Source organism: Polypterus senegalus, chromosome 1 (assembly GCF_016835505.1).
Source record: "Polypterus senegalus isolate Bchr_013 chromosome 1, ASM1683550v1, whole genome shotgun sequence".
NCBI classification, from domain to species: Eukaryota; Metazoa; Chordata; class Cladistia; order Polypteriformes; family Polypteridae; genus Polypterus; species Polypterus senegalus.
In genome coordinates, this window is record NC_053154.1 from 194,812,630 (window position 1) to 194,839,328 (window position 26,699).

At 43.4% G+C, this 26,699-nt stretch overlaps 1 protein-coding gene across 1 annotated transcript; it reads right to left on the minus strand.

Annotated features, from left to right (window-relative positions):
* lrrc15 (leucine rich repeat containing 15) lies at positions 1-25,406 on the minus strand. The gene is made up of 4 exons (XM_039771060.1): positions 25,305-25,406; positions 17,698-19,349; positions 2,189-2,202; positions 1-2,096 (listed from the first exon to the last, which is right to left on the minus strand). Exons 2-4 carry the CDS (start codon positions 19,342-19,344, stop codon positions 470-472), a joined length of 3,288 nt encoding a protein of 1,095 aa, XP_039626994.1. The 5' UTR covers positions 19,345-19,349; positions 25,305-25,406; the 3' UTR covers positions 1-469.
* Between the last annotated feature and the right edge of the window lie 1,293 nt (positions 25,407-26,699).

Genomic DNA, 26,699 nt, shown 5'->3' on the forward strand with positions numbered 1-26,699 from the left:
TTAGAGTGCAAGTAAAGTAAACGCTTTACCATGAGAAAGTCTTTTAGTAATAAGGTAACACAAACACACAGTCATCGTGGTGTATAAAATGAGTATATAGTGCCAACATGCTTCAGATGATTCTAAATGAACAGCCTGTAAGTTACTCTTAATATATCAACCACAGCACCAACACCACTATGTCATGTTGCTTATCAAGGTATGTAATTTAGTCAATAATCGAAAAGATTAAGGGAAAAGCATGCACACTTCCAGTGTTTGAAGTTTTTTTTTCCCTTTGGTCAGGGCTAACATTGCCCAAAACACTAAACAGATTAAAAACAAAAAGGGAAAAGTATAGTTGAAAGTGAAGCTAACATATGAAATACATGAATTAAAGTTGTCTAGTAAGAAAGGCAAAATTAAATCCACAAGTGTTCTTAATACAGTACACATGGTGGCACCTGCCTCTAGATGCCTACATGTGCATTTAGAGCTGGTCAGAGGCCATTACAGTGACTGTGATGGTAGAATTGGAGCAGTCCCACATGTAAAGCCTTAAGTCTTCTGAGTCACCATCTCCCTCTTCACCTTGCAGCTGCACCTGAACTTTGACTTGTGCACATCTTGAGAAGGTACATTTGATAGCACTTGCTCCACTCTGTTCTATCACTCTGCATTGACTCAGTGCTTTCTTGTCAAATGGCAGGTTGACTTCTGCTGACTCTAAGATTTCAGATTGACAGTTAGGGGGCAGCAAGTCCTTATAGCAGACAAGCTGCTCTTGGTTCAGTGACACCAGACTTTGCCCCTGCAGATTTGCTGGCCCCTGGCAGTAGATCTTGTGTGAAAGCTGTAGACTTTGTGTGTTATATCGTACCCACTCCTGCATGTATTGCAAGCGGCAGTCGCACAACCAGGGATTATCATGCAATGCCAGCAACGGCAATATTGTCACTGCCTGAAAAAGCCCATTAGGCACAGTGTATAGCTTATTATGAGAAAGATGGAGCTGTTCCAGCATGAGAAGGTCCCGCAACAAGTGTTCATCTAAGCATGTCAGGTTGTTGTGGTCCAGCAGTAGGCGGGTGAGCTGCTTCAGACCATGAAACACAGTAGCTGGCAAAACCTGCATGAAGTTTTCAGAGAGCTCCAGTACACTCAGCTCCTGTGTATTTTGAAACAATGTGCTGGGAAGAGTTTTCAGGTGGTTTTTGGACAGGTACAGCTTAGCCAGCCTTGGTGTCTTCCTCAGTAAGTCAGACGGCAGCTCTTTTAGCTCATTGGAGGTAAGCTTTAGTAACTGGAGACTATGCAAGCAGGAAAATACACTGGGCTGAAGATTTTGGATTTGGTTCCCATGCAAATCAAGCACTTTCAGCTCCATCATTGAGAAGAAAATGTTGTCAGGAAGCATGGAGATGTTGTTGCGGTGCAGTAAAAGCTCCTGCAGCTGGGCCAAATCCTCAAATAAGCCTGGGGTCAGGTACTCAATATTGTTATCATTGAGGCTGAGTATTGTCACATTAGAAAGCCCAGCCAGAAGTTCTTGTGGTAGCACTCTCAGCTTATTCATTGAGAGATCAAGTCGCTGAAGGCCCAAGAGCCTGTGGAAGATATCACCTGGCAAATGGGAAAGGCCATTGCCCTTTAACTGCAGCTCCTTCAGGTGGACCAGCTCATCAAAGATGCCACTCTGCATAGTTGTAAACCGGTTAAAGTTCAGGTTGAGTTTCTGAAGGTGGGCCAGGGGCCTGAAAATATCCACTTCCAGTGTTGACAGCCGGCTACCGCTGATTTCCAGTTCCACTAGCTGTGGCAGCCCCCAAAATGCTCCCAGCGGTACTTTGACTATGTAACTGTTAAGGAGGATGATTGTGGAAAGGTTCTGATAACTACTAAAAGCTTCAGATGGAAGACTAGTTAACTTTGTGTTCACTAGAATTAGCTCCTTTACAGAGGAGGATATGTTGTCTGGAATTTTGTTGATGGTTTCTTCCGAGCAGAATATTTTGGTCTGTGAGAAACAATGGCATCCAGTTGGGCAGCTTTTGCTCAGAACACAGAGTGGCATGACAGCCAGAATCATGATGGTATGGACCATGGCCATTGTGTATCTGAAAAAGAAGACAGCAGTTAAACCACAACATCTGTCTAGCTGCCAATTAGTAATCAGAAAACTTCACACTCATTGTCATTTTTAACTTGCCTGCTCAGTGCATCCTACAAAAGCCAGTTCAGAGTAAGATGAGTCTGTTGATTCATTTACAATCCATAAGCATCTGTATAAGCAACACCCACCCTGTTAGTGGCATCTGCGATTATTCCGACATTTTGTGTAAGCCTATTAGCACAGCCCATAATGCTACTAGGTACCCTTTAATGAAACACATCATACAAAATGCATGTTTGAGGACAGGAAGCATATGTTCATTCTCTGCCATCATTTTATTTTTTCTTACTTAACTTGGATGTCGAACTGAGAACCAGTCCTTTTGTTGTACACAAACTGACCAAGGAGCTCAGCACAATAAATAAAATCACAGTCTTAAATGCACAAAATAATTCTACATCCATTCAAATATTGTCAAATCCTAGGAGTTGCTTATTTTACTATAGCCAACGTGGTTCTCATATCTACCAGCTCAACAAGACGGGAGGAATGCTTGTCTCCATTCTCTGGTACACTTTCTTCAGTTCAGAGTCTGTGTGCACTATCAGCTTTGCACATCTCAGCGCTGTAATTTTTCCATATTCTTCTTTGCAGAACTGCTCAAGTTCAGCCACAAATTCTAAACTGAATTGAGATCTGGACATTAACATTGTTGTTTTTCTGTGTAGCTTTGGCTTTATGCTTGGGGCCGTTGCCTTGGTGGACAACAAATCTTTTCCCAAGGTACAGATTTCATGCAAACTGCATCAGATTCTCCTCCAGGATTCTGCTGCATTCATTTTATCCTCTACCCCTAATCTTCCAGCCATGATGCTGACTCCAGCATCATTCATGCTGGGGACGGAGTGTTTTGGATAATTTGCAGTATTCAAGCATGGCATTTATTGTGATGGCCAAAAAGCTCAATTTTAATCTCATCACACCATAGAACCTTCTTCCAGCTGATAATCCTGTGTGCCAACTTGTAAAATTTAGCTGGTATGTTGTGTGTGGGTGTTTTTTTTTTTAACAGTGGCTTTCTCTTTGCTACTTTCCCATAAAGCTGTGACTAGTGAAGCTGTCTGCATACTCCCTACATTCTAAGCCACTGTAGTTTGTAACTTTTTCAGAGTTATCATAGGTCTCTTGCCTCCCCCACTAATCATCTACATGTATGATAACCCTGTTTTTGTGGACAGCCTGCTCTAGGCAGATTTACAGCTGTACCATATTGGATTGCACACTATACCGGTAACTAAAAAGGCATTGAAAAGTCTAACTTGTAAAACAATACAGTATCGGCACTACAGTACTTTTGGAACCAGAACAAAATGATAGATTTCAAAGACCTTTTGCTCTGCTCTTTGTTCTTCCACTCTCTCTCCCTCCACCAATACCTCTAAGTCACCCACCTCAGACTCTTTTACTGTACATGCTGAATACTCCAAGAGGAAGTTCAATGGACTGAAACTCCATGGTGGGCCCACCACCCTACTGTTTGACATGATGAAGACTACATGTGAGACCCCATCCCCCTGAAACAACATGCTAGACAATTCAAAGGTGCAAAACGGTGAAGCATGCAATTGTGTGGTGCACTAGGGAGGCTAGAATGAGACATCATTGGTTTACCCAGCATGACCTTTAGTACCATTTCAATATTAGTACTGAGGTCCGAAACCTAGTATTGATACTGAAGCCAAACCTTTAGTGCCTATCCAACACTAGTGCCATATTCTTTCCATTTATTAATAATTGATCTAACTGAACACCATGAGATATTCAGTGGCTTGGATATTTTCTTGTCTTCGTCCTGATATGCTTTTCAGTCGCCTTTTTACAGAATTGTTTCGAGTATACTAATTGAGTATCAGGTGGAGTGGTGGCTCTGAGGCTAGGGATCTGCACTGGCAATCGTAAGGTTGCAAGTTTGAATCCCGTAAAATGCCAAAAGGGTCTCTGCTCTGTTGGGCCCTTGCACAAGACCCTTAACCTGCAATTGCTCCATCCTGGGTATGACGTTAATCTGCATCCATCCCTGCATGTAGGCCTTCCAACCTGCAGGGAAAAACCTGGGGGTTGGTGGCAGAATTGGCACTCCAGCCTCCATAAAAAAAAAACCTCACACTGTTCCACTACATCTGAACTTGTGTGGTGCTGAGGTATCACCTGTTGCATGGCTGCACTCAGGTCCTAATCTGGATCCTGAGTTGGTTTGTTGTGTGGTGGGTGCGGCAATGCACTGTATCAGTGTGTGCTCCTAACCTCATACTAACTGAACAAAAGTTGGCTGTTCTACATTATTTTTCCGATCGTCTAAAACCCCTTAAATACAGACAGGTAATCTCCACCTAAATAATTCTGTGACTTCTATAACCAATTTAGTCCACCTGTAATGATTTAGTTGTGTCATATTAACAGGGGGGATAGCGCGGTGGCGCAGTGGTAGCGCTGCTGCCTTGCAGTTAGGAGACCCGGGTTCACTTCCTGGGTTCTCCCTGTGTGGAGTTTGCATATTCTCCCCGTGTCTGCGTGGGTTTCCTCTGGGCGCTCCGGTTTCCTCCACAGTCCAAAGACATGCAGGTTAGGTGGATTGGTGATTCTGAATTGGCCCTAGTGTGTGCTTGGTGTGTGAGTGTGTTTGTGTGTGTCCTGCGGTGGGTTGGTACCCTTCCCAGGATTGGTTCCTGCCTTGTGTCCTGTGTTGGCTGGGATTGGCTCCAGCAGACCCCCATGACCCTGTGTTCGGATTCAGCAGGTTGGAAAATGGATGGATGGATATTAACGGGGGTGAATACTTACCTGATAAATTATTTTCAGCTTTACATTTGTAATTAATTTAAAACACTTTATAGAAATGTGTTTTCAGTTTGACATTAGTCATTTTTGTTGATCAGTGTCAAAAATGCCAAACTAAATCCACTGTTATTCAATGTTGTATAACAAAAAATAAAGTGAAAACATCCAAGAGGGTGAATACTTTTTATAAGCACTGTTGCCTGATATTGAGTTCTGACAGGTCAGGGATGACCCTGTTGACAATGAAGAAGTGAACAGCTGCTGGTGTAATTAACACTAGAATCCCTGAAGCCTACAAAAAAAGTTGTAATGCCAGGCCACCTTAAATTCCTTCACACCTCATCATCAGCATCTTTGTTTTGCAAATGTAGCAACCAGCCTGCTATCCCACCCCTCAGCGATACAATTAAAGTTTTCCCAGATCAAGTCTGTTCATTTGGATGTGAGGTGCCTTGAATTGTGCAGGGTAAATAATGTATTTGGAATGCATACGTTTCATGTGTGTTCCTTGTCAACAACGTTCTGGGTAAATGTAGGGTGACAAGAAATGTTGGACGCATAACTAAAACAGAAACATTTTTAATGTTGCAATGACAAAATGGTGAAGTGAAGTGTATAATGTGTGGACCATGAAGTCCAAATATGAAATAAACACTTTCATAAAAGGTATAACAAAACAAGTGTGCTTTTATTCAAGAATACAACCGATAAAAAACAAATCACTCAATTTAGATGTTGCCATCAATGAGTACCTGCTCAGAACTATTTGTTGTACTGGCAATCAAAGATACAATGCCCTGTGACCGCTGTCAGACTATCATGCAGCATTTGCACTATGACAATAAAGACACCCATGCAGAACGTGTGAAAAAACGACAAATTTGCTGTGATCTCAGACATCTGGCAATGGTTTGTTGAAAACTGTGTTTTGAGTTGCAACTCAGGGCAACACATTATTTGTCAATGAGCAACTGTTTCCAACCAAGGTCCGTTGTCCTTTCTTGCAATATATCTCAACCAAACCTGACAAATTTGGCATCATTTTTTGGATTGCGGCAGATTGGGAGACAAAGCACATGTGCAGTGCCACTCCTTATTTAGGAAAAGATTCCAGTCATGCCACGGGAGAAAGACTTTCCGAGATTGTGGTCATAAAGCTTATGGAGCCGTTTCTGGACAAAGGCAGATCCGTAACAACAGACAACTTTTGTTTTGCACCTGCCTTGACTTCAGCTGCGTTGGTGCTGATTGACACATTTGCAAAACAAAAGACGCTGATGAAGAGGTGTGAAGGAATTTAAGGTGTCCTGACGTAGCAATTTTTTTCATAGGCTTCAGGGATTCTAGTGTTAACATAATTTGTCTGTTTGTTCCATGTTTGTCTCCTGGTATGAATAACTAGCTTGGCATCCTTCTATATAAAAGCGGTCGGATTGTCCTTCTGTCCCGTGAGTGCTACGCAAGCGCGGAGTTTCACGCACGCCCCGTCCATTTTGCAATGCACAATGGGATTTGTAGTTTCGTTTTTCCAGGTAACAGATGATTTTCTACTCCAGACTGTGCGATATCTTCTTCTTCTTTCTTACTATATAAAAGCGGTCGGGATTGTCCTTCCGTCCCATGAATGGAAAGCGTAGCGGTATTCCGCTTATCACAGACTTACTACTTGCAGCTTGCGGTACAAAGCAACATGATGTGAGCAGAGTTCTGGTGCTCCCATCGTTCCCTTGCTTTTGTGCGCGATGCGCTGGAAAAATAGACAAAATTATGTCTCTGGAAATAATTAATGTTGATAGAGTACAAACACCTCACCGCGTAGTAAATATCAGGGGGGTTCAAAAGAGCGACCTCAATATCGAAAAAAAGTTTAAATTTCATCACAAAAATAACAGAAACTACGAGTATTAAAGTAATACCACTCAAATGCAATATAACCAAATTAATGAGTTTGTATAAAATATCAAATTGATCTCCATATTGAATTGCCTTAAGAAGTGGTCAACTTAAAAGTCGGTCGCCTTAAAAGGCGGGTCAGCCTAGTGTTTAATAAAAACTAAACAGAAGTTTAGAGAGCCATCGCATTTGATATAGTGTTTGCCAGGGCTTGAAAAGTGTGGGAAGATATCTTTTAGAGCTTGCACCAGGTTTATTCCATTTATCTATTTTCTGAACCTGCTTTATTCAGCATAGAGTAGTAGGGTGTCGGAGCCTTTCCAGGCAGAAAAGGCCACAGGTCAAGTATTCAGTCTTTGTTCAATCTGACAGCATGTGTTAGGACAGTGGGCTGAAATCTTGGTAAATAAACGGAGAGTTTCTTTATATGACGCAGGAAGCCTCAGCTGGGAATCAGATTTACAGTTTAAACACTGAGTCATAACAATGCCAACACTACCTTTGGAACCACAGTAACCTGTTTTTATTTATTAAGTCTACTTAATATTCTTTTCATTTTAACATCCATTAAGAAAGTCAGCTGGGCACTTTTTAATTTGAGCTGCCTTTTGAATTATTATTTCTCACGGTTGGTGACCCACGCAACAGAATTTCAACAGGAAGTCCAGCCATTCCCATAGAAATGTGTTTATCATTTTTTTCTAGTTTAAGCAATTTCTGTTAACACTAATTTAAATCAACTTATAAATGGTTAAAGTAAACTGCCTACCTTTTTGAGATGATGCATGCGAGACACCAGCTTCTCGCAAGGCACAAATGGCCAAACACCATCCATCATAATTTTGACCACTAAAATGATATAACTGCCGTTTTTGGCATTCCTTGTCGTTTGTGTTTTTCCAAAGCACTGCCCCGTGACTTGTACATAAGTCGTGTTTTGAGCTTGCCTGATTATGTCTTTTTCCAGGCTTTGCATATACAAATGAATCTGTTCTTCAATCACCAAAGTGCCAAAATTGCATCTTTCAGTCTCCTGCATTCCAGCCATGTATTGTTTGTTACCTGTAGTAACAATGAGCCACAAAGCTGTTTGCCTTACTAGTTGTAATAAAAACTTCAGTACTGCTCGAGTTGAATAGTTTTTGAATATTAGACAAGTCCCAGACTGAGTGGTTGCAGATGTTCCAGCACACTCTGTAGTGCTGTTGGTAACAAACATATCTTTTACAGTGGGGTTTTTAACTTGCCATTGAGGAATCGCCAAAATGTTCAGTGATGACATTAGACTCTGGAAAATTTTGCAGTTCTAATCTAAAACATTTTTTTTTTTTTGTCAAGACATTTTTCACATGTATGCCTTATTCGCATTTCATTCCAACAGGACACACCTACAGAACTAGTAAATTCAGTAACTTACTAGTGAATAGACTGCTGTTAACATCAAACTGCTGTTAACATCATATATTTTGAACGGATGTAAATGCTAAAATTTATAGTTAATCTTATTTGTTAAACCAGGTTAGGAAGACATACAGATACACACTGTAAAATCTTTTTTTTTGTTGTTTTTTTTCAAATGAAAATCAGCGTATGCTGTACACATGAATTTTAGTATCTCTTTTGATTAAAAAATAATTATAAATATACAAGGCAAAATCACCAGTGTTAGTTTCTAAGATGAAAACCTGAGTTACAAAACAGGGTGGACCATTGAGCAAAGTGGGTGGGCATAGGCCTACACGGGCCCTCTACTGGTACAGAACTCAGAACAGGGCAGAACTCGGATGTGTGACTTCCAGTGACATTTACCAAACACCTTGCTACAAAGGCAGAAGCTGGAAGAACGTGAGAGTGAATATGCAGTAGAAATGCTTAAAGAAGACCTTGGCCAAGAGCAGGAACAGAATTCTGGGCATGTGTCATGATCAAATCCACAACCAGACTTGACTACATATTTGCAGCTACTTGTTGGCTGCTTATTTGCTTCCATCCAGCTACTTATGCACATACCTTTTGCAAACCAGTTACTTAATCAACATTAGCACAAACACATATGCCTTTGATAAATAACAATCGAGTCTTGCCTGGCCCAGCATGGTTCCATGGGTTAAATTTGCAGACTCACTCCCATGTGTAATGAATGGGACTGTGGTTTTTAAATGGCATCATATACTGCAGGGTTAAATGATATTTGCCACCCCAACGTATGCAACAGATGCCTTTGTCAAGTTGTAGTTGAGTAGTTGTAGTTGTAACTGGGTCAAATGGGTTAGCAAAGTTGTGAATCCAGTTGACCAGGGTACCCAGATTTAGCTGGGCAAAGCTCAACTGCAACTTAACAAAGGAATCTGACTTTTCTTAAAAACTTGGGTTATTTACCCTTTATAGTGCCTTTAAACATCACAGTCCCATTCATTAAATATGGACGTGGGCCAGCTGAAAGCGAATAAGGAGCTGCAAACAAGTAGCCGACTTCAGCCATACTGTGATAGGTTATGTGTGAAAGATTTATTGCAGCCATTTGAAGGGCAGCACACAGTGCTGATAACTTGTGACCCTGTGCCTTTCATTACAATTTCTCAGGGGGCAGAGGTTTTTATTTTATATAGCGCATGTCATTTTGCCATTACATACAACCTACACTCTTAAAAACAAAGGTGCCAAAGCAGTACTTCAGGGCAATGCCATATGCCAACAATTTTTGGTTTACGAAAGAACCACCCACAAGAAGGTTCTGGAAAGAGATTTAGATCCATAATATTTAACAGGATAAATTGATGATGACAGATTTGTGACATATCCGTGGGTTTGTGATTTTTTTTAAAAGGTGTTTTGTTTCTCTGCATGCAATCACACAGGTTTTCTTGTCCTGTTAATCTCGTTCTAAAGGTAGCCTACTATACATTAAAGATTTATATTTTATCCAAAAATATAAGGTCCAAAGGAACAATTTCATATGTAACGAACTCTTCCCAGATTTAAATGGCTCGTTGTCGAGCCCAGTAAAACGCCTTTAGGGAGCCATTATTTCACAAAGTGGCTTAACGACAGTTGCCCAATGGTGCCCACAACCATTCACAGCCCAAGCTTTACCTCGTATCCACTGTTATTTCACATCTACTTGGACTACGGTATTTGTAACTCTTTCCGAAAACAATCTGGATTTTTTGAGACGAATAATTTGTTTTTTTAAACCGTCGAAGATGACTATTAATTCTTGCCGAAGTCTCCGCCCGCCTGCCCACTCCACTCCGAACTGACAAGTCCGCCCCCACCGACGATCGTTTTGCTGACGGCCGTTTTCATGTTTCCTCACCGGCCAAACGCACTTCAGGTCCGCCTCTCGTTTGAGCCCACCCAACGCTGGACTGTCGAACCGACCTGGGTCAGCTCCTGCCTCCCGTCACCCTCCAACCCGAAAGAAAGCAGTGAATATAGGAAATCGGACATCCGTGTAGCGCGATCCGAGATATAAAGCAGTGAAGGCGCACTCTTACCGCACTGACGAGGTCACGCTGCTCGCGTCGCTGCGAGATTCTGCTCTAGTGCAGCTTGAAGGAGCCGGGGGTCAAGGCTATCGCAGGGTGGACGGCTGTTTATCGCTTCCCAGCATACTGTTGCTTCATCCCTAACTTTTACCCCCACGCACCGGTGCTGTTTACCTTTCTGTTATGCTTTAACCTGCGTGTGCGGAGCAGGAGTTCACCCCCTGGAGTGCTAGCCCAACAGAACGTGCTTTAATCCTACTGACATTTCTGAATGAAATAAATGTAACATTCACTATTTATGCCGACTTTTCGGTGATGATGTGATCCGTCAGACGGAGTAGCGTAAACCGCACCACATATCCAAGCCCTTCGGTGTGTTCCGGCCTCCTGGTTAAAAAAAAACTGGCGCGATGCCTTCCATGTTAATTTCGCTGTGTTGTGATTTAAACCTCAAATGAATGTGGTCCGTTTTTTTCTTTTTCTCTTTGTTTTTGTACGTGGACTAATTCCATCAGATTTCCAAATACTGTACTGTTTTGTTCAGTTGTAGTGCCGAAGAGCTTCATGTTTACAGTATCTTGGGGAAGGCGCACTGTTGATAAGGAGATCGAAAAAATGGCAGCGATCAATCAGTTACAAGGGGCCAATGGAAGAATTCAGTCGAACGTCCTTGTGATGTGACAGGAAAGCACACGGGGGAGGGCGTGTACGTTTCGCAGACTTTTGAACAGATTCTTCTGAACCCTGCACTAATTCAAAACAGAAAAAGGGATTGAGTTATGGAGGTCCTCAAGTTCAGTTCTGCCCCCCTCTCTGCTTACAGGTTTTTGTTTCCACAAGTTTCACAATCCGCGAGGCAGTTCCTCTCCATTTGATCTTCTTGTTTAACGAGCTGGTCTTTTTTTTTTTGTGCCCTCTCCTATTTAGTATTCCGAAAAGTAAAATAGTAGGGGAAGACGGGGCAGGTTGTCTCAAGGGTCATCTAGCGAAAGTTATTATATCTATGGTGTGCTGACGTCACTGGATCGTGTGTGTAACAATACGGTAATGAGTAGCAGACAGTCGGGTAAACAGTAGGATTGTTAGTTACATCACGGATTAAAACTTGTATTTTTGTCAACGAAAAAGTATCTTTCCGTGTATCAGAGAGTTTCACATTTCCGGAGAGTATTTCAAGCACTGATTTGAAAATCTTTGAATCCTGTATTTATTGTGCAATGTGCTAGTTGTTTCCGTTAACTTCGTTGGTGCTGCTGAAAACCGAAATGTACTGACCTCTATTGGGGCATGTTGTCACATGTGTGAGACAACATAATGTGACAACGTTACAGCCGGATTTCGTTGCACTGGAATATACCCATTTGACCGAAACATCTTTACGGATCTAGACTTCATGCCATCTACTGTCAGTGACCGCCCACTAACCTCAACAGGTGATCCGACAGCATCTCCCGTCAGTGTTGGCGAAGCACACCATGAACTGAGAAACAATCTGCCTCTAGCGACTCCAGGAACATCCAACACTGTCCAGCCAGTTATTGTATCACCTGAAGATATCTGCCTGTTTGCAAAGGCAGCGCCCAGAGACAATTCGAAGAAGAGAAGAAAACCCGGCAAATCAGCCATTTACACTGATACACCTGTCAAGAATCAGATCGCAATTGGCAGCCTAAAGAAAAGTAGAAATTCCGCTGGTAAGATTGAAAATGCTGGCAAAGGAGCAAAAAGAAGTCTAAAACTAATATGATGATGTGAAAAAAGCAACAAACAGTGATGAAGACTCAAGTGCCGACTCAGACAAGGAAGTAGAGCCTATCGCAACAGATGGAAAAGGATATGGAGCAGTCTGATGACAATGTCTCTGGTGTGGAATCAGAAGAAAATCTCTGCCCAGACATTGGTAACCTTCAGATTGATGATCATATGGTAAAATTCACAAGCAAGTTTTACATTCAGTTAACCTAAAATTCTGCAAGTGCCATAATTCCAATTTGCTGTTACATTTTGACATTTTTTGAAAACTGGCTAATTGCAGCATTTTAAGAACTCTGCCTTTTTAATCTTGTTCACATTAGAGCTAGACGATAGGCATAAAGGGCCAAAGTAGTTTGACAGACACAGACAGTCCACCCCATGGTGCCATGTGTTGCAATGGGTGAAACTGCCTGTGGCAATGTTGCCTAGTAACAACAATTTCACTTTATGTGACAGGAAAGAAAAGTCAGAAACTGTATGTCGGCAGAATCATGGAAATCTACAGTGAGGGAGGAGGAGGTCAAGACCATCTTCATGAGTCAAATTCCGTCAAAACAAGACTGCATTTTCATCTTCCTGGGAAAGGATGAAATATGGGAGCATGACGCCACTAATATCATCATGAAGTTGCTTGCCCCCATTCGCGTTGGTGGAACTGCGAGAAGCAGCAAGCAGTTTAAGTTTCGTTATGGATTGCTGTGCAACTATGGCGCTGACATAGGCCTGGACTAGACCTGTAACAGTGAGCAGCCTATGACTGTAAAATTGTGTTTTATTATAGGAACATGACGCTGTTGCAACTGAGTTAGTCTGTAGTAGCTGGTATGTTCTAAAGGCCTACTTGATGACAGCTTTAACTATTCGTGACAACATGCCCCTGCTTGTGAGACAACATACCCCATCCTGGGGTACGTATGTTGTCACATCTCAAGTGTCCCAGTTTAAATTAGTTTATTACAGCCTAAGTATCTCTGTTGATGATGCTTGTTATTTTTTATCTGTTTATTGGTAATTTACCTAATCAATGCAGGCCTTTGCTTGGCAATAACTTTATATTTGACCCATCCACAGCTGACTAAGTAAAACTTCAGATAACTTGCCCCGTCTTCCCCTATGTTCCTACTTTTAAGTTTATGGGGAAGTTAAAGATGCATAACTCCCCCTTATTTCCCAGATGCCACAAAATGCTGTTAGGTGCCACTGACTTAGATAGATAGATAGATACTTTAGTAATCCCAAGGGGAAATTCACATACTCCAGCAGCAGTATACTGATAAAAAGCAATATTAAAGAGTAATAAAAATGCAGGTCTTCATCACATGTGACGTCAGAGCGACAGGCCGGAAGTCATTAAGCTCACTAGGACGTGATACTTTGGGACTGGGGTGATACAAAATGTTTTCCGAAGCCTCAGGACTCTCCCCTGTTCCAGGCTCAGGTTGAAGATGCGCTGTAGAGGACTCCTCAGCTCCAACGCACAGGCCTTCAGCAGTCGTGGCGATACTCCATCTGGATCCACTGCTTTGCTGGCATGAAGTCTCCTCATCTCTCTGCTTATCTGGTCTGCTGTAATTGTGGATGGGGATGTCTCACCTATGCTGGTATCAGCAGAAGGATGGTTGGAGGATGCAGTACTCCGAGGTGAGAGTGGGTTAGGGTGGTCAAACCTGTTAAAGAAGTTGTTCATTTGGTTTGCTCTCTCCACCTCTCTCTCGATGGTGGCACCCCGCTTCGAGCTGCAACCAGTGATGATCTTCCTCCCATCCCACACTTCCTTCATGCTGTTGTTCTGCAATTTCTGCTCCAGCTTTCTCCTGTACTGCTCCTTTGCCACCCTGAGCTGGACTCGGAGTTCCTTCTGCACGTGCTTGAGCTCATGCTGATCACCACCTTTAAAAGCCCTTTTCTTCTGGTTCAAAAGGCCCTTGATGTCACTTGTAATCCATGGCTTGTTGTTAGCATAGCACTTTAGTGTCAGACTCAATAGCATGCACATTAGTTAACTAATGGCTTCAAGTCTGACAAGCAGAATAGTTCAAAAAAGTGGAATTAAGATGATGACAATTTTGAAAACCAAGCTCAAAAACATAAAATGATACCAATTTAACAATAATTTGCTAAATTTGGTCAGTAATTTAGCAAGGTGTTATTTCCCAGTTTGTTTTTTGATGCATCAATGCAGAAATAACAAAAGCCAGTTTGCTCAGTTAAGGAATGAGTTTAATTTAAAAGCAGTAGTTGGTTTGGAAATGAAAACCTGACGCCACTGGAAGCTCCAAGGACTGAACTTAACTCTGGTGTAATGACGGACTGAAAACGATCTTGTTTTAGGCTTCATATCATTTGGGTGATTTCATTGAAGAGGGAAAAAATCTTCGATATAAGAACATTACTTTGCAGACTAACAACTGTATAATTAAATACGGTCTGAGAATGACGATCATTGGTTTCTAATTAAGGAGTTGGGTTGGAATGAAAACCTGCAGTCACTGCAGCCCTCCAGGACCGACGCTGCCCACCCTCGCATTAGAGTGGCTGAAGAGTGTGTGCTGATCAGCAAATGCAATAAAGAATTTCCCTGAGTTCTGGAGACCTGACAGACATGTCGATATGAAGACCAATCCATTAATTTAGAGTCCCCAGTAAAGCTTCCTTTGTTGTGTTGTTTTTAACACCCTGCACATAAGTGATCAGGCCTTGTCATTGCATTTCTGTGTGCTAGACTTGATCATACCTACAGTGAAAATGGCATCCAATAATCAAGTATGTGTCGAGTGAACTTCCCCTGCGTTCAGCACATTTTTATTATTATGCCAATTCAGTGTTACTTTAGCCCTAACAAGTGGCACATTTCTTTTTAGCAGTGAGGTATGTCATTTTAGGAGACTATATCTGTCCCTTAACATACGACATGCTACTCCATTTAAACCTATTAACACACTGCATGCCATGCCATGAGAGATTTGACTCAACTGCGAGGTCAGTAACAGGAAGGTCCGGCCATGTAGAAGTTTTGAAACAAATGTTTTTATATGGTTTTTTATATTATTTTTATAGTTTTAAATGAATTTATGGAGCAGTAAGCTTTGTCATCTCAGATACAGATGAGCTGGTAGTAAATGAATGGATGATTGAATGCACAACTGCAGCCATGTCCTTTGCTGTCAGAGGATTATTGTGAAGTCCCCATTTCTTTTTCGGGGCTGTCTATGATCGAATGCAGTGCATCATCCTGGGGGTTGAACCTCTTTAGATTTACAAAGTAATTTCACTTCCCTTTTTTTCCCTTCTTTTCATTACGGAAGTGAGAAGTAGAGTCAACAAAAATATTACTTCATATAACAGTCACATAAACCACATCCAACCAGAAGTACAATTTCTCAATTCATTATAAATACGTTTTTTATCTTTTTTTTTTAACCCCCCGAGGTCACACAGAGTGATTCAACCTTAGTGTTTATACTGAAACTTTTTCCATTTAAAATCTTCAAGGAGTCTCAGAACAGGCATTCATTCTCACAAAAACAACAATTGTAAACCATTATGTGGTATATCTTAGAAGTTTTACCACTGATATGTTATCCTCCATATAGCTCAGTCATAGGAGGGATGCAGACGGCTCCCACCGTGGATTACTCCTGATGAGGACTGACCTCACTGACGGGGTTGGTTTCTGCTTAGTGACCGGAGACCCAGAATTGGAATAAGCAAGACTGTTAACAAAATGAATGAATTGCATGCACTTTGAAATCGGCTGTGTCTGGTATCATCATCATCATAATTATATACTTGACTGAACTGAGACAGGCATTGGGGATTTCAGGGGTTAGAGTGGTGGGAGACACTGACCACCAGCCACCTAATTTTAATCATCCACCCATCTTCTGAAAGTAACACAGAACATTTCACATGAACACTTGGGTTCAAGGCTGGAACCTCGTTTGCCTGTATTCCTCATGTGTTTACCCTCCCATAATGGTTTACACCCTGCTGCCTGTTGCCCACACATCCAATCACAAAAAAAGTAAAAGGCATGTGGCCTCTGTGGCGGGGCCTGGTGCAGCAGAACATGCACAATCCATATAGAAACTGTGCAGCAATCACTCACACAACCCTGAAGGAGAGAACGTGAGTCGATGTAAAGGACAGTTCAAGCAGAGCAGTCTATGGTTACGTTTTTATTACATAAATAAGTTTTCTCAAACATTCCCAGTAGTAAAAGATAAAGCTATGGAGGAATATTTTAAGCAAAATTAAATAAATACACAAGTATTTTGTCAAATTCCACATTACATAAATAATAACCACAAGAAGTGAGCAGAAATAATTAAATGTGTGATGAAATATGTTTTTGTTTCCTTATGTTTTTAATTATTCCTTAATTTATTTTGGTGACACCACATGCAACATGAGATCCATCCATCCATTTTCCAACCCACTGAATCCTAACCACAGGGTCACGCCAACACAGGAAGCAATCCCGGGCAGGGCGCCAACCCACCGCAGGACACACACATGCACACCCACACACCAAGGACAATCTAGAATCACCAATCCACCTAACCTGCATGTCTTTGGGTGGAAACCGGAGTACCCAGAGGAAACCCACGCAGACACAGGGAGATCATGCAAACTCCACGCAGGGAGGCGAACCCGGGTCTCTTTACTGCGAGGCAGCAGTGCTACCACTGCGCCACCGTGCCGCCCCGCAACATCAGATACTCCTTGAAATGAAAACTGTCAGTTTCACTTTTCAGAGATGAAAGGATGGACTCTGGGAAGTATGGTGAATTGTCAGTGGAGTGGACGTAGGCCTTCAGCCATCACATTCACTGCAGACACTTCAAGTGCAAACTCCTAATGATGACTTCAGAGCTTCTTGAGTTAAAGCAGACAGACACTTCATACAGTCATTTTGGGCAGTATTTCCTTGCACTCATATCGACATTCCCAACTCAGACCATACTTATGAGCTACGAGTGTCCCTGGGCAAGCAAAAGGCATACATCAATAATAATCCAAGAAACTCTGAATTCTTTGACTTTTCAGAACTCTGCATCTGAAGCAACAAAAACCTATTTTGTGACACATTTAATTTTTTTATACTCACATTTTGTTATTATTATTTGTCACATTTCACAATAATTTCTTTATTTTGTTTTAAGTTCCTCCACTTAAAATACCCGTTTGCCTTTTATTAGAAAAGCTGGTCTTGAAAAGCAAGTCATCTCTGGCGGCAGGCGTTTCTCTATGTGTCCACGAGGTGGCAGCAGCGAAGCGAATTGAAGCTTCCAGCAGATTTCACAGTAGCGTTACGTCGAGGTGGCAGCCAACAGTCGTCGGTGTCGATCGTTCATACAATTGAAAAGTGAAACCAGTAGTATAATGTAATATTCCAGGCAGCTGCCCACCAGCTTTTGGCACTTCTTTGGCAGCCTGAGCATGTGAATCGTCCACTATGCTCCACAGAGTGGCTTCTTTTGTGAATGACAATGAAGCTGAAAGTGAATTTGAGAGGTGTCAGATGGGGATATCAAAGCCATCGCTTAACAACAACCCCTACTGGTGCCCACATACCTTCCCTGGCATCTCCATGCAATGTTATTGTCTGCAGTCAGCCACTCAGATGGCCACACTCCTGCGAGACCCTTTAGATATCTGAACAGTGGAGCATTTCCTCCAGCGGCAAGCAATGACAGCGATGACAGTGGCAATAACTAAACTGCAGACCACCAAGATCAGAATGATCAGAGATTTTTTACTTAGGCCGCTGCCCTCGGGCTGCTTTTTCTCTTCATTCCAGATGGGCATACTGCTGCTGGGTGCCGCTGAGGTGTGCCCAGTTCTTTCTTCTGGGCTGCCAATTAGCTGGTCTGCAATTATATTTGCAACTGGAACTCCTGCAAGATAGGTGGGGGACTGGCACACAACATGGCTAAGGTTAAGCACTTTAGAAGGATTAGCAACTAACCAGTCCCGGAGTGGGATGATGGCCATGTCACAGCTCCACGGATTATTGCAGAGGTTCACCCGCTGTGCCCGGCTTAAGTCATTGAGTAGCTGTGGTGGGAGGTTCTGCAGGGAGTTGTTGTGTAGTAGCACCGAGTGCAGCTGGGAAATGTTATTCAGGAGCTTGTCAGGCAACGACTGTAATTTGTTGTTCTGGAGAGAGATGTTCTGCAACTTCACCAGACCGCCAAACACTTCTTCATGGAGAGAGCTTAGCTGGTTGGTGTGCAGGGAGACCTCGGTGAGCTCCAGCAGGCCCTCGAAGGCTTTGGCCGACACCTCGCTCAGCTTGTTCCTACTCAGCACCAGTAGCCGCAGGTGGGTGAGGTTACTGAACACCTGGTCTGGCAGCTGGGTCAGATTGTTGTCATACAGCCACAGGTCCTGGAGGTAGGGCATCGGCCCAAATGTCCCTAGAGAGAGCTCTGCCAGCTTGTTCTCAAATAGACTGAGCTGGGTGAGACGTGGCAGATTGAGAAAGATGCCCTGAGGGAGGGCAGCTAGCTGATTCCCAGACAAATAGAGCTTGACCAAGTTGGGCTGGCTGGGTAGGAATCCCTCTGGCAGTTGTCTGAGCTGGTTCTTCTGCAGGTGGAGCTCCTGCAAACTCCTGAGGTCTGCAAAACTACCCTGAGCAATGTCTGTCAGCTGGTTCTCTTGAAGTTTTAGAATCTGGAGGTTGGTCAGTGTCTGGAAGACATCAGCCGGTATGTGGCTCAGGTTGTTCTTCCCCATATGGAGCCTTTTCAGGGCACTCAAGGGCTGAAATATATCCTGTGGGAGGAAGTGAAGGTTGTTCTCCTGCAGGTAAAGTTCATTCAGATGGCTGAGGTTGTCAAAGAGGTGCGGAGCCAGGGTCTCAAGTTTATTGGTAGCAAGGGAAAGCCTTATAAGACTCTTAAGAGACTGGAAAGAGTTGGGTGGAATTTGTTCCAGTTGGTTGTTGTTCAAGGTGAGCCACCGAAGGGCTGTGAGTCGGTGGAAGGCATCTGGAAGGATCTGCAACTGGGAATTTTTAGACAAGTCTAGGGAAACCAGGCTGTGGTGAACACTGTTAAAGTCACTGTCCTCCACTTGCTTCATCTGCGTGTCCATTATGACCAGTGCTTGAGTGATGCCTGATATGCCTGTAGGGAACTGTGTTATGTCCCTGCCATTGCAGTGCACTTTGATTTCATCAATACATTGACATTTTTCTGGACAGGGGGATGCAATGAGGCATGTCAGGTGAAAACTGGCAATCCAGTAGAACCAGATGAATAGCTCCATGGAGGCTGAAACAGAAGAAGAGACATGTTTACAAAATGGCATAGGGAAGTTCTGCCAACCACACTGATGCCAGCCACTTCACAGACTCCACCAATGTGTGGGCAGTACAGTACATATCATAGGCAAGCATCTTTATGCCATCTGTATGACAGTCGTGGGCTGCAAGTGACCGGACATCACCAAAAAATAAAAACCACTGGCAGTGTTTTTAAAAATAGCATTCTGCAGATGGCCCTTTACTGGGTTATGTGGTTCCTCATAGAACTATTGCTTGACCAAGGAACACATTTCATTCTAAGAAGTGTTCTTTACATACTGTATGAAGCTGGCTCTTTGAGCTGTGAAAAGTTTCCTAAGATGTGGACAAAACAGGAATGTTTAACATGTAGTAGGCAAGCTAGCCACACACTGACAAATCAAGAAAACCCAAACTTAGCCTGTGCTATTGTAGTACCAGGAAGCCTTTTTAAATCCGAATCTGTTGGGATTCTAAAAATCTGTTATCTATTTATGGAACCGGTTACGGATCTAAATGAAAAGTTTTTCTTTCTGGGACCTTCATGCTGATGTTTCTTTTCAGAACCAAAAATGGTTTCCCCTATGGCATCACTCTGCACAACCACTTTGGCACCTTGATCTTTTAAGAATGTGGACATCAGCAATGACATTATTAAAAGCTGGGCATTAGACAAGGAGGACTCGTTCTCATAAAATACCCCACCTGGTCATTTGTATTTCTTTCTTAGGCCCTCAGAGCCAGTCTACAGGGCCAGAGCTGAGGACTAGATGGGCACACAGTGGTTGAGGTTATTTATCAGTGAAAGCACAGGGCTCCATCTCTCCAGGGGCCTCATGTATAAACGGTGCGTACGCACAGAAATGTTGCGTAAGAACTTTTCCACGTTCAAATCTCGATGTATAAAACCTACACTTGGCGTAAAGCCACGCACTTTTCCACGGTACCTCATGCCTTGTCGTACGCAAGTTCTCCGCTCGGTTTTGCAGACTGGCGGCACCCAGCGTCAAAGCAGTGCTACTGTTCTTGTGTGATTACTCATTATTTTCATGACGCGGCTTTGTAAATACACAGAAACTAACCGCATATTGTTTATTATTGTAACGCATCTGATTGTAATTAACTTGTAACAATATAATGGTCCAGGGAACAGCCATAGTATTCCAAATACCATAACTGCTTTAGCGTTGTTACTCTCACTGCACCTTCCTCTTATTTTTCTTCTCCTTTCAGCTCCTCCCGTTAGGAGTTGCCACAATAGATAATCGTTTTCCATATTTCTCTCACTGCACCACTCGGAGTATTGATATCACTGTATCTGAATGTGAATCACAGCAGCAGCTGATCGGAAAGAGAATTATCAGTATACAGTTTCATGGACACGCTGTCTCAGCCACTGCAAAACGTTTCAAAGCTTTTCCTGTACGGACCTCGCGGTTCAGAAACAGTTTCATCCCAAGAACTTTAAATGCACTCAATCAATTGCACCTTGTAGAACGGTTTGTACTTATAAGTACAATCACCCCCACTGTAAACTTGCACTACAGTTATAATATCTCACAACCTGAGCCACTTTATAAAGCGCGTATTTACATATAATGACGATATCATTTTTAAGGTGAAATGCAGCAAAATATGTTTGTTAAATTATACAGATAAAACTTTAACTTCATTTAAATAATCTATATTCTTCACTGGGAGTGTCGTGAAGGATAGAATAATTAAACATGTACTACGAAGATATTTCAATGTTCTTTAAACGTTTTGAAGAATCGGCGCTAAGCTTACAGATGGCTTAACGTCTATTACACAGCTGATTGTATGGCGATCGGTTACTTGGGGAAAGAAAAGCACTGACTGCAGTGACGGCTACGCCAATATATATTGAATATAAAACAGAAAGATAAAATAACAACACAGCTAAAAACGTAGCGACAAATTTCGGCAAAAGTGAAATGCTTGTGTCATGAGCACGAGGCAGCTATGCAGTGCAGTGCAGTGTCTCCGTGCATTAGATAACATATTGACATTGGCCGACGAAGGAGCCACCGATTCTGCCACCACAAGCCTAGAGCCGCCCCTGATTGTACTGCTGCAATAAATTATTTCATCGAAGTGAAACACATGTTTAATAACGTGCTTTAACTCCTATCATCATAAAAATGATATCACGTATACATCTCAGTATTTTAGTTATTCAGAGAGCTGTAATATCATGAATGTCATGGACTCTGTGTCCAGTTGGAGGAAGAGAGCCGGTTTAAGATGCAAGTAGTGATTCACACACATAGAGCACATACGAGTAGAAGATCAAATACAAAACAAAGCATTTAACGTGCTACTTTAATTACGATGTGGTTTGAGAAACTGGTTAATTAAACGATTTTAAGATGAAGTTTATGATGTTCTACTTTAATGACAAAATAAACTACGTGGTTAAAGTGGAAATGTCGAGATTGAAGTTGACATTTCGTGCTTTTTCCCCACCGTGTGCCTTTTTTCTCTGTACCCTAATAAGCTTTCATATGACACTCAGACAGTGGGCTTACAACTCTTCTTTTCACGGCAACTTTGATATGTGACTTCTTTTTTATTTCCGGCACTGTGCGATTTTGTGGATGTGAGCTTTCAAGTTTCTCCAACACGCTATGTCACTCGATCAACTTCCTTTTGTTGATTATACCACGGTTTATTTGAACAAATAGTATGTTTTTCATTTGCCTCCACTTGGTATTCGCTGAAATTCTTATATTTTCCCCGTGCTTTTCCCATTGTCTTTTCACAGAAGGCTGCGCTTAAGGGCGATTTATATTGATTTGCATATTCAAATAGGCGTAATTCTGGGAGGATTTGGGGCGTTACATAATGCGCATGCACGAGCGTTAGTTTTCACGCTGATCGGGATTTATGTAGCGGAAGAACGTGGAAGTTGGAGTACGCACAGATTCCTGCATCTGGATTTTTCTGTGCGTAAGCTCATTTCGGCTTTTGTGCTTACGCCATGTTATAGTGCGAGTTCTACGTACGGCGTTATACATGAGGCCCCAGGTATCCAAGAGTAAATGCCGCACCCACCACACTGCAAAAAAGCTTACCTAAAAAAACAAAACTCGAGACCTACTGTACTTCTAGTGGTGTGCCCATAAGGTAAGTCCATATGTCTTTCTGAGTGGCACTTTTTGTGGTGGCATTCTCACCTTTATGTTCCTCTCTGCCTCATCTTTATTTAACTTTATAAACTTTGAGATGAATGTGCCAGTCACAAAAAGGCACTGCATCTATACAGCAGTCTGCTAACTCTTACTTCCCCAAGTGCCAATGAGAAAAATGGAGGCTCCTTTAATAAAACGGGAAAACTGTCAACTACCAGAATGTGCCCATCGGAGTGGTCACTGAATACTTATTCAGACCCTACCCATCTCCACCACTCCAGCTCATGAGAAGCTGGCCCTGAGTATGAAATGACGAGTGGCAGTGGGCTTAAGTGTATTCCCTGTGCCACTTTAGTGTGTGACCTCGGTCAGTCTACTGAAGGCAGTCTACTCGGGCAGTCTACTGAATTGTGGGCACAGTTCTCCATGGCCCCAGTAGGTAATGCCATGTGGCATTAATATCCAGCAAACAGGTCGACTTATTCTTTAGGAACAGTTCTTCACATTTTCCATTGTAATTCGGAACACACGATGACTGGACAAATCGGATGTTAAAAAGGTAAAAGCCAGTAGGAGCCTCATGAAAGACAAACAATTTAAAGCACAAGCAGACAAGCGAGGTCGAGGAGTAGCAAAGTCAACTAGGAATAAGAAGACTAGAAATGCCCGAAAAACACCAGATAGAATGACTGGACAGAAATCGGGAGGGGACCAGCGAAATAAATGCTTCAGGTTCGCACCTGATCAAAGAACTGGAGGGCGTGGTCTGAACAAACAGCACGTGGTGAGCGCTTTGGGGGCGTGGCCTCTCAGCGTATGACAAGACTTCAAGGCTAGCGGTATTTGAATAATTTGGACGAGAAACTGTTGACTGGGCTGTCATTAGGAGACAAGTAAACGGGAAGGCTGATCGGCGCTGCTTTCTTGTTTAAAGTTCTGACATCAACAGACAACCCAAAATGCTAGACCTCCCGTGACTGACCGATCCCTTACCAAAAGGGCTCAATCCAGTTAAGGGTCGAAGTGGAGTGGCGCCTGTCTAAACCATGTCAGTCAGAAACCAATCCTTGACAGGGCGCCACGTCATTGCTGTGCACGCTAACTCGTATTTGTCTCAGTTTAGAGTCGTTAATCATCACTACATTCACCACCATGGAAAGTGGAAAATTCTCATTACTCACACTTTACAACAAATCCGTAATAAGTCAGACATACTTTACAAGCGATGTACCATACTCACACTCAGCACAGTGTTACCAACTAGCACGACCTTTGCACGTCGGATACACTACAAAAACACAGGAAGAATGTACAAAGTCTCCCCATTTCGACTAGGCTGGGTTCAACCCTCACACTCCGGAGCTGTGAAGCGAAAGTGTAAATAACTGCGCCACCACGCTGCCTCTTTGCCTGATGTTATGTGCCAACATCACTGGGCACAGCGGGCGCATCCGACACGGCAGGCAGCGCTGGGCTGTCCACAATTACGTGGGCAAAGGACAGCCGCACACACCTCCTCCTTCTTCCTCCTTTTCAAAGTGACGACCTAAAAAATCAACCGTGAGCTGCTCGGGCCCCCCTTCCCGTCTAGTGCTTGTGGTCTCGTAGGGCGGATGACATTTTCAATTTGGTTACCTCCGTTCCTGTGCCTCTCAGCTGAACCACATCCTCCATATGCTAACGGATTCCATGCATTCGTAAACCTTTTGAAACTTTTGGGCTTCATTTCCAGTTCGTCTCACGCCGCTGCCTTATTTCTTTCTGTCACCCCGTCTTCAGTGCGTCCTTCATGGAATTTGGGGGTGCACATCTGTAAACGATGCCGGCATTTGCGCTTTTACTGCGGCCAGTGCTCTAGGTTCAAACTCCATGCCCGGATGAGTGGAGTCAGCACGTCCTCCCTATGTCTACCTTTGGTTTTCCTCCCACGTCCCCAAAGGCTTGCCGGTTTTCCACACTGGCCATTTCAAATTGGTCCCTGTAGGATGGTGAGGGGGTCCTGCGGTCTCATGGCTGTTTTCTACGGTGTACCAGCCGTTGCCAGGTTCGACTCCGGACCCCACGACCCTAAATTAGATCAAGTGTCTTTGAGAACGCCATAATACGACCTGCCATACTGCAGATGTGTGTTCGCCCGTACGTTAAACGCCCCAGCCGGTCGTCGGTGGATGTGCCCTGCACCCATCGGGTCGAAACGCCCCCCCTCTCTTACTTGCAGTTTTCATCGCTGCCTCTTGTTCGTTGTCGACCGTTTACTCCCAGCTCTCGCCATGCTTGTTACAACCCAAATAATGGTGGGTTTGCCCCTCAGTCCATGAGCCAGGCTCCAAACTGCGCCCCAAGTACGCGCGCTGATTTTTTCCGCTCCAAGTTGAGGTTTCAAGCCGCGTCCGCCCGGCTTAGCGGCTCGTGCTTTCAGTTCGGTTCGTCGTTTTTCACCTGCACTACTCAAACCTAATGGTCCAGTGCCCTGAAGGATGCGAATTTGTAAGAAGAAAATGTTTACGCCTTCCCGTGGGGTCTTCACCACCACCGCCCGGTCCAAATATGAACCAGCACCCCTGAGGTTTGCAAGATTCACCCCCGGAAAGTCCTGAACAGGCTGACCAACCGGGAAGCACAAGAAACACCGCGGCGCTCTTTGAATTCCGAAGTAACGGCCCACGGCAAGAGGTGGGCAGCTTGGATTTCTTTGATTTTGCATATAAAGGCACGCTTTTACGCCCACCATTACCTTCGCACGCTCACAGGACAGGGCAAAGCAAACTGACCCCGGATTTCGTTAAGCTTACAGGTGTAGATCGGCGCAGTCCGGCGAGGGTCCTGTACTTCTGATGTCCAGGACGGGACGAGCAGAGGCAGAGTGGCTGCTAGGCTGTGCTGCGGCTGCGTACGCTGAGTGTTTAATAAGGGTGCACGTGACTCAGCACAGTGGGGGGTTGGAGCGGCTCTTCGGCTGCAATGGGCTCAGCGCGTGAAGAGTCAGGTTATATAGCGCCTTACTGAGATGTGTCGAGTCATTATGAGAAGGGGTGTGGGTGAGGATACTGAGTAACACAATAACGAGAGCGAAAGCTGACAAGAAAATTCCCAAATTGCCTCACAATGCATGGCAGAAATCCACCAGTGTGCTTAGCGATCCGGAATCTAACGCAGGATGTACAGCTCCTCGTCCAGGAATGGACTCAGCTTTGTACCAAATAGGGCCTTAACCTCAAAATGCGGGCTAGACAACGAGTGGATAAACATCCATCCATCAATCTTCATAATCCGATTTATCCTGAGCAGGGTCCTGGGGAAGCTGGAGCCCATCCCATTAAGCAATAGGGCACAAGGCAGGAACAATCCCTGGCCAGGGTTCCATCATTATCTTTACTCTGTATATCGCCTTTTCACAGTGCACTTCAATCACTGAATACACCTTTACCATTAAGTCTCTGCTTTCTTATTTACCGTAATTAATATTTAATGTATAACTTGCCTTTCACAGGAAGCACCTGATTTTTCAGACTGAACAGAAATTGATTTGAAGAGCAAAGGCCCAACACCTGATGTGGTCGTCTGAGGGTTTTCAAGGTACTGACATCGGCCTCGTTCCTTGATCTTTCTTTCCTCACATTTTGTTGTCAAGTCACCCTGTGGTCTCCCTAAAGTATCTGCAGGGCCTGCTTAATAACCGCAAAAACTTCAGGTCGGTTACCTCTTAGTCTCCACTTGCCCAGTGTTTGCCATACGTGAAGACCTGCAGTGCTGTGGCTTTCACTACAGTCTTCCAGACGTGTAGCAGATACTTCAAGGCTTGGACTCTACAGAACGTCGTGCACCCCTGCCTAAGTGCCTCTTGATTCAGCTGCTAGTGAGCAGCGACATGTCCCTTTAACTTCTAAGCTTTTGTGATAAAGGGTACCCTTCTAGCTCCGTACCACACCTCCAATAATAATTTCAGTCATTTCTTTTTTCTTTGTACAGATTTTAGATTTCTTTCCTTCATTTGCCTCTCATTCATCCATCCGGATTCACCTTTAGTTACTTTGTTGGATCTGGCAGGTCTACTCATGTGGATGAGTTCATAAAAGCCACTGCCTCCGGTTGTGAACCCCTCACATTCTCTTAAAACTTGTACTTCATTAGTAAAATGGGGATCCCGTCCCACAACAAGGTGTGCTGACCACCCAGTAACACACCAG